The following is an 8,592-nucleotide window of genomic DNA, read 5'->3' on the forward strand; positions in this document are numbered from 1 at the left end:
CAATCTATTAATTATACCTTTAGTAATAAGTTATAACTGCATCAGATCTTCCGGTAATAATAACAACATTTGCGATCTCACTAGATGCATATCTAATTCTGACCAATTCAATAGAGGTCTTCTGAGCATTAACCAATTGACAGCGATACAGACTCAATATAATCATTTCGCAACTTGCTTAGTTCTAGTATCAGAAACATCTCATATGCATTCCCTCTTCCGGCCGGATTCAAAGTCGCGCGTTAGTGTTTCTAGTGCGCATCATGGTATGCTAGGGTGGACTGTTTTTGGGCAGGTCGTTAATGTCAACCACGGTCAAGAGGATTGATATGAAATAAATATAATTCTGGAGGACCAACTTGGCTATATCTATTAAGTTACTCCCGAAAACTGAAAACCCTAGAGTATATATAAGAATCTCTGAAATGTCTCACTAAAAAAATTCAGCCGGGACACTCTTAATAAACCCTAGTTTCTTCACTTAACCCGATTTCTCTTCGCGAATCAGGAGGGATTTCTTTCATCAACACGCGACATGGTAAGGAGATCCTGTTTCCTTGAAATGATTTTTTTGATTTAGGGAAGATTTTATAATCCGAGGCTTATTTTTTCACATACCAGTTTTTTTTCTTTGTGTATAACGTCGATCTAATCCGAAGCTTTTGTTTGGTTATTTTGGGGTTGTATATTCGAAACTCTGACTCTTTAAGTATCTGTTTTCAAATTAGTTTTAGAATAAAATAGTGCTCTCAGTGTAGATTTGCGATTGATATATATCTTGATGGAATGTTAATATGACAATGGATGAGGTAAGTTAATGGTTGCATGAGATTGGAACAGTCTATACTTTGGTCTAAAATTGATTGCGGTTTTTAGAATTATGCAACATGTCAATGGTTAAGTACCATGACAAACAAATAACTTTAACACCTTATGCTCTGTTGAGCCACAGTATGTGCATTTTCTATGACTATGGGTGTTTCGAAATGTAATATCATCTTGAATATCTAGGGAACAATGTTTCTGTTAGTTTTAGTTAGCTGTGAATGAATGTTCTGCAGCTAGTTTGACCTTGTTTTGTGTAATTTACTATTTTGGCAGGCTCCCAAAAGAGGGGTGAAGGCACCAGTGGCGGTGAAGAAGAAGACTGTAATTTTTATACTCTTGTGCACATTTTACCAAAGAAGCTATTACTATACTGTAGTTTTCCTTGCTGAAGGTGGAATTTTCATCTTGCAGGATAAGGTTGTGAATCCTTGTTTTGAAAAGCGTCCAAAACAGTTTGGCATTGGTGGTGCGTTGCCTCCAAAAAAGGATTTGCATAGGTTCGTGAAATGGCCAAAAGTTGTCCGCATTCAGCGTCAGAGGAGGATACTCAAGCAACGTTTGAAGGTTCCACCTGCTTTGAACCAGTTCACTAAAACCCTAGACAAAAACCTTGGTATATGCGTTGGTTTCGGATCTGTATTACTTTTATTATTATTGTCATTGTATGGCCATTTTTCTTACCGTGAACCAGTGGGTTTTCAGCTACAAACCTATTCAAACTGTTGCTCAAGTACCGTCCAGAGGATAAGGCTGCTAAGAAGGAAAGACTACTGAAAAGAGCACAGGCTGAATCAGAGGGAAAGACTGTCGAGGCAAAGAAGCCGATTGTTGTGAAATATGGGCTTAACCACATTACCTACCTCATTGAGCAGGTACACTTTTAGTCCCTATTATATGTTGGTTAAAATTGAAGCCTTAAATGTCTACTTTGAATGAAACATTATTTCTCAGCCTCGCTAGTAGATTGCTTGATCACATGGTAGGGGAAGAAATCAGGTAGCAACAACTCTTAGAATTTGCAGATGTTTTAGGGTTTTTTTATATCACTAATCTAGTCTGGTTGTTTTTCTTATATCATTGCTATGTCAATGATCTTGCTCGATTTATCTGATTAGTAAATTTGTCTAATTGGATAAAGGGAAGAGGTTGATGATGATTGAAAGTGATAATGCCTACATTGCTTGATCTACATGATATAAAAAGTCCATCTAACAATACTGAAACCTCTTCTTCTTTAATTGTTTTTCTTTGATTGTTCTGTGTTTGTACTATTGCTATGTCAACGATCTTGCTCGATTTATTTGATTAGTAAATTTGTCTAAAAGGAAGAGGCTGATGATGATTGAAAGTGATAATGCCTACATTGCTTGATCTACATGATATAAAAAGTCCATATAACAATACTGAAGCCTCTTCTTCTTTAATTGTTTTGTTTTGATTGTTTTACGTTTGTATCATTGTTATGTCAATGATCTTGCCCGATTTATCTGATTAGTAAATTTGTCTTTGGGGCTGATGATGATTGAAAGTAATAATGCCTACATTGCTTGATCTACATGATATAAAAAGTCCATATAACAATACTGAAGCCTCTTCTTCTTTAATTCCTTTTCTGTGTTTTCTTTTTTTTGGGTTTGGTATTGTCATATTTTGTTGCTTCTTGGAATCTGAATAGTTGAACTCTCTTTAAAATTTAAAATAGAGAAGTTCATGTATTTAGAAGCATAAATCAAATTGTGAACCAGTATTAAACAGCATGATGCATTTTACTTTGCACCATTGTTACCTGTCTTCTGGTATATTTTTATTTTGCATATCCTAATCTATTGCGATGGAACAAAAAAAATAAAAAAATTGTTCAAACTGGAGTCCGTAGCCTAATTCTTAGATTATCAAAAAAAAAAGAAGAAAAGAGAAGAGGGTCAAACTCCCCAGAGCCCACTAGGACGTTCAGACGGGTAGCTTTCAATAGAGCTTTATGGCACGAATAAGCATGTGTGGAGCAGCCATGTTCTGCTGCTTAGGCAGAGATCTGAACTGTGTGGGCCCCCATATAAAGTTTTTTCTTTTGCTGTTTTTCCTTTTGATAACAGATATGTTTTATTTTGGGTCCAAGTCTAATGAAGCTAGGAAACTGGGGAAATTGAATTGCTCTTGGCATGTTGCATCTTCCTGAAATGTTTTTTGGAAATTAAATAAATAGATTATCCCGTTATTGATTGTTATTAACGTCTGGTTTCTCTCTACTGTTTGGATATTTGGTTATTTCGTCATTGGATGTGCAAATTATCATTCTTATCCTACCCTCCATGTTACTTGTGTTAATATCTTTCTTATGTTCCTATACGTGCAGAACAAGGCCCAGTTGGTGGTTATTGCACATGACGTGGATCCCATCGAGCTTGTTGTCTGGTTACCTGCTTTGTGCCGAAAGATGGAAATCCCATATGCTATTGTGAAGGGCAAGGCTCGTCTTGGAGCGGTTGGTTTCTCTTCTACTCTCCAGAATTTAAAAGTTGATTTATTTTCAACTGAAGATTTTTTTCTCTCCAGTCATTGAATTTGAAAATGTTTAGCAGTTCAACTAATTCCAGTTAATCTTAAATAGATTGTCCATAAGAAAACTGCCAGCGCACTGTGCCTAACATCAGTTAAAAACGAGGACAAGATGGACTTTAGCAAGATTGTAGAGGCAATTAAGGTGAGGAAATTGTGACTTACCTTTTCCATCTATTTCGATTATAAAATTATTCCTATCTAAACTTGCATTACATATTTGCTTTGTCCAGGCTAACTTCAATGATAAGTTCGATGAACACCGAAAGAAGTGGGGTGGTGGTATTATGGGTTCCAAGTCACAAGCAAAGACCAAGGCTAAGGAAAGAGTCTTAGCAAAGGAAGCCGCACAAAGGTTGAATTAGATATTAGTTGAAGATAAAAGAGAGCATCTTGTGTGTAGTTGGAATTAACCGAAATTTGTAGCTACATACAATTAAGATATTAGTCATTTGCTTTTTGTAGTTTTGGTCTGGAGAGGCATTTTTTTGTTTCTGTTCTGATGCAAATTTTAACTGATTCTCAGATCCTATATATATGAAGTCGAATCTTTTGTTTCTGGTGTGATTACAGTTTTTAACCCTCTGTATTACACAAATTTTACAGTTAAAATTGTATGATTCACAAATACAGAGGGTTAACTGGAGAGGCATTTTTAGTTTCTGTTGTGACTCTACTTGGGTTGAAAGGGTTTGCAACTTCCCGTTGCATCGTTTTCTAAACTATGATCGACTTTTTTGGCCTTCCTTTGATTGGATAAATAAAATAATACTCTACTCCCCTTCTCCAGTGTATGTTGAGTTGCACAACTTAAAGCAGATATTGTTATTTCTGAATCTCTGATGTGTTGACTGTTGAGTTGCACGCCTAATTCGGCCCGAGTCAGAATCAGATGTAATGAGTCGGATGAGTTGGAAATATGCAATGAGTCGGATGAGTTGGACAACACAAATAATAATGGAAGTCTAGGTTAATACGAGTCAAACGACCCCCCTCGACTCCTCCCGATACATACTAGCTTTGCAAACCGTTTTAGGGGTATCGCATGTCTGGTCTCCCCCTCCAGACAAAATCCTAAATTAGGGTTCGTTTCCAAACTTTCTGCAGGAAACTTTTTGATTATCACATTGAGATTTTTTCTGTTGATCTAAATAGGTTCAGAAAGGATTTTAAGTTGAAGGTAAACAATTGGAGCTTGATTTTTTCGTATCTGAGAATCCATTCTTTGATTATTTCTCATAGTGCTGGTTTTACCAACTTCTTACACTTGGATTTGCAATATGCAGGACGATGTTTAAGAACACTTTTCAATCAGGATTTCTATCTATTCTTTACAGCCTTGGGTACTTCTAAAACTTTCTCTCATCGTCGTTTCTGTATTTGTGTCACAGTTTCTACATGTTTGTGACTATTCTGGTGTTGTTTTTCTTGTTTATAGGAGTAAACCTCTTCAGATTTGGGATAAAGAAGGTGAGTCACTCCTGCCAAACTTTATCTTTGATTTAATTTTTCCATGGAAATGATGCAGTGATTATTTGTTTCTCCCTGCATTAACAAACTACTATTGGTATCTACGAGATCGAAATTTTTATTAACGGCTTTGTATTGGACAATTTATTCTTTTGAAGATATTAATTAATGGTAATTAGCTGTGTGGAAGTAGGTGGATGCATCTTCGTATCCTTGGTGTTTAGAAACCAACTTCCTTTGTTCCCCTGGTTAGAAAATTTGATAACTAAGTTGATGTGGAGCAGTTATTATCTTTAGAAGCTTTTATTTATCATTTTGGTGTCTCTTCAGTATCAGCCAAGATATCCATGTTTACCTATTAGTTATGCTCAGAATGAAATTCTTTTCCGTTGGTGCTAAATTATTTCAATCGTGTGAAACTTTTTAGTTCTCCTGTCTCCTGTTCAAGTGTGAGCATACCATTTTGACTTTTTGATCAGTGTGATCTGAAAGCATATAATCTTCTTTACCTGTTTAAATTAGAGGCCCTGTCAACCATGATATGTGTGTTCCTCATGCTATATCATGGCTCATGCTTATAGATTTTTTACTATTGCATGCATGTGTGGAAGAACAGGTGTCAGTTGTTTATTCCTGTTCTTGTGCACCTCTGTTTACTGCATTGACAGATACACCATCACTTGACTGGCAGATTTAAGCTAAAGTCGCTACTCGCTACTGTTATATTCACTTTAAAGCTTACACTGTTGGAATCACAGCATTGCTGAACCCATTCTTTTGATTATACTTTTTGGTACCTTTGATGCGAGACAAACTGCTAAATAAGTTATGAACTATCTATAACTCTTATTTGTGATTACCTGCAGTTGTGAATGGTCAGATTAAAAGAATACAAGATGAGGACATCCAGTCGAATGTCCTTGAGATTGTTGGGTCGAATGTACAATCGACTTACATTACGTGCCCTGCAGATCCTGCTGCAACACTTGGTATAAAGCTTCCATTCTTGGTGATTATTGTGAAGAATTCCAAGAAATATTTCACATTTGAGATTCAAGTGCTGGATGACAAGAATGTCAGGAGACGCTTCAGAGCTTCTAATTTTCAAGTCTGTAAGTCTAATCATAGATCAATACTTCTACAGCCTTTCGGGTTCTATTATATCTATGTTGATTTTTTTCTTCGAGGGATATAATATTTTTATTACACCAGGGGTACCATTTTTTTCGCCTAGAGACATGATAAACTTTGTTTGGGTAAACAAGGGATATGACAGACCTTTTTAGGTGGACTGAAACTTACAGATATGATGACACTTAGAATTTGTGAGACTTTGGTTTGAGGGGTTTTAAGAGATCACAGATAAATTTTTATTGATATACCAAAAAGAAACTAAAAACTCACAGGATCTTATACGGTTAGACCCGGTATGTCAAATTAATGCTCTTTGAGCCTCTTCTTGTAGCTTCCCAGTTCATGCTCTACATTATCGTGGCACCATTTTTAGTAATCTTTGCAACCCTATATCATGATATTGCCCTGTTTTTACATTCAAACACAAATAGATAAATATCAGCTTCATAGTGGCCAGTAGAACTCCAGTCTGAAATTGAGATGTGGTTATAGGTAATATGTCTGGTGATCGTAATGTACTTCAGTTAACTGTGTACTTGGTTGGATTTTTTGAATTTGCTTGCAAAACAGTGCTTTTCTTTGCTCTAGCCATGCTACAAATGTAAAATGTAGCTTTCCAATTTCACACAACTCTTTTGTCCATCTTCTGTAGTACATAGGTCATGATTTAAAATAGTTGTGTTGTCCTAGACAGCATGATTTAAGATTTCATATGTATATATGCGTCTGTGTTGGATCTCTTGAACATACAGTCACTTGGGCAGTCCCTGTGATACTTATTAGTCAAATGAAGGTCTAAGCTTGGTAAATACGGTTCCTATTTTCGCTCACTCGTTAGTTATCGTAGTTATCGACTTATTTCAGTATTTCTTACTGAGTTTTCAATTATTTGAAGCCTAGTTCTTACAGCAGTGTAGTATGATAATTCGTTAGATCTTCTTAACGTCTAAAACAGGAGTCAGGAGAGAAAACCATCCTGTTTATAAACCTTCTCACAGTTCTTACATCTTACCAATTTTATATGGGCATTGGTTTTCTGAGTTTCAATTGTTACGACAGATGAGATTTTTGGTGGCCGACTCTCACATTTGTACGTGTTATTCGTACACAAGTTCGATAGTCATAGCTTTCCTCTATTTTGAGAGGATTTCTGAGACTTCACTTTCGAGCATGATTGTAAGAATGTAAACTACTTTCCGCGGAACATAAATTTGTCATCCATATGCACATGGATACTGTACAAGCTGAATGTTCTAAGTATGATTCCTGCCATATTGACTAAGCTGTGGCCCTCATGGTGTTCACGAACATTAACAAAACTTTGATGAATACTATCCCGAGAGAGAGAAAACTGAAACAAAATTAGAAAATAGATATTCTTACTTGCTAATGTTGAGACGTTGTCCTTTCTGACCTTTATAGTTTGTTTCCTTTTGTAGGCGTCAACCCGCGTTAAACCTTTTATCTGCACCATGCCGTTGAGGTTGGATGAGGGATGGAATCAGATCCAGTTGAATCTTGCCGATTTTACGAGAAGAGCTTATGGAACTAACTATGTCGAGACACTCCGAGTGCAAGTTCACGCTAATTGCCGTCTAAGAAGAATATATTTTTCCGACCGCCTTTATTCAGAGGAGGAGCTCCCACCAGAATTCAAGCTTTATCTTCCAACACAGGTAAAATATTATCGGTCACTTCTCGTTATTAACCATATCGTGTTTAATTCTGTCGATACACTCGATTAACGTGTGATTGTTGGGGCGGGGACCAATTTAGTTCGTAGACATTCCCGACTGTTTGTAAAGTTGGGCGAACAAGTAGTACTCTACCAATTGTGCATTTTGAGTTTGGCCACCTCTTTTTCATATTTTATATTTTAAATCTCGTAGTAATTTTTTCTTCTTCTCATTATGCTTTATCACAGAAGTCATAGAACCTCGAGGATAACTGCAAAAGGGGAATGCATTTACCAGAAGGGCTTCTTCGTTGGAAATGCAGGCTGAACCTGAGATTTCTTTTTCAGTTGCTGTCAGTTTGACTACTTGCCCCTGAACTGAACTTTTTCATTATCCATCTTTCTTTTTTTTATAGAAAGATACTTATATATATTAATAGAACTTGTTACCGGATGATCCTACGGGCCGTACATAGTATCGATAGTGTCACCACTTTCACCACCTTTGACCGCAAAATCCCAAACTTCATGATTCTGTGTTTCTTTAACTTTATGCCCTAACTGCATGAGCTATTCTTCAACTGTATCAGATTGTGCACTATCTGATACTTATACTTCCATATTCAATAATACATATTTCCATTACTGAAGTAGTCATAAAAATCCAAGGTGACCAAATCTACGTGGTACAAAAATCCCGTTCAAATGTTGATCCATCAAAACTCCATCTTAAACAAACTTGATACAAAACCCCTAAAGTTTTAAAATTTAATATAAAAATCCCAAATTTCAAAATTGGTTTCATCAAATTTTATGATGAAACTAAAATGTTTCATCAAATTCTTTTGGATTTTTGTGTTACTTTTGTTTTTTTGGGGTTTTTGTGTTATTTTTGTTTTTGATGGGTTTTTTGTGGATGGATAGTGACT

General features: G+C 36.1%; 2 protein-coding genes and 4 non-coding genes across 6 annotated transcripts; all 6 read left to right on the plus strand.

Moving 5' to 3' along the window:
* The first annotated feature begins 390 nt into the window (after positions 1-390).
* LOC113323340 (60S ribosomal protein L7a-1-like) lies at positions 391-3,951 on the plus strand. The gene is made up of 7 exons (XM_026571628.1): positions 391-538; positions 1,102-1,149; positions 1,240-1,441; positions 1,531-1,700; positions 3,182-3,310; positions 3,437-3,529; positions 3,618-3,951. The coding sequence occupies exons 1-7, from the start codon at positions 536-538 to the stop codon at positions 3,747-3,749; spliced, it is 777 nt and encodes a 258-aa protein (XP_026427413.1). The 5' UTR covers positions 391-535; the 3' UTR covers positions 3,750-3,951.
* Positions 1,970-2,056, plus strand: LOC113325603. The gene has a single exon (XR_003348065.1). It is a non-coding gene; the product is annotated as a small nucleolar RNA SNORD34 (small nucleolar RNA).
* Positions 2,156-2,242, plus strand: LOC113325602. The gene has a single exon (XR_003348064.1). It is a non-coding gene; the product is annotated as a small nucleolar RNA SNORD34 (small nucleolar RNA).
* Positions 2,336-2,422, plus strand: LOC113325604. Its single transcript, XR_003348066.1, has one exon. It is a non-coding gene; the product is annotated as a small nucleolar RNA SNORD34 (small nucleolar RNA).
* Positions 2,481-2,632, plus strand: LOC113325638. The gene has a single exon (XR_003348094.1). It is a non-coding gene; the product is annotated as a small nucleolar RNA snoR137 (small nucleolar RNA).
* A 431-nt stretch (positions 3,952-4,382) lies between the features above and the next one.
* Positions 4,383-8,123, plus strand: LOC113320284 (cilia- and flagella-associated protein 20). Its single transcript, XM_026568212.1, has 6 exons — positions 4,383-4,564; positions 4,671-4,727; positions 4,823-4,854; positions 5,721-5,962; positions 7,428-7,664; positions 7,913-8,123. The coding sequence occupies exons 2-6, from the start codon at positions 4,675-4,677 to the stop codon at positions 7,919-7,921; spliced, it is 573 nt and encodes a 190-aa protein (XP_026423997.1). The 5' UTR covers positions 4,383-4,564; positions 4,671-4,674; the 3' UTR covers positions 7,922-8,123.
* The last annotated feature ends 469 nt before the right edge of the window (positions 8,124-8,592 follow it).

The sequence above is a fragment of the Papaver somniferum genome, chromosome 11, assembly GCF_003573695.1.
Source record: "Papaver somniferum cultivar HN1 chromosome 11, ASM357369v1, whole genome shotgun sequence".
Taxonomy (NCBI): domain Eukaryota; kingdom Viridiplantae; phylum Streptophyta; class Magnoliopsida; order Ranunculales; family Papaveraceae; genus Papaver; species Papaver somniferum.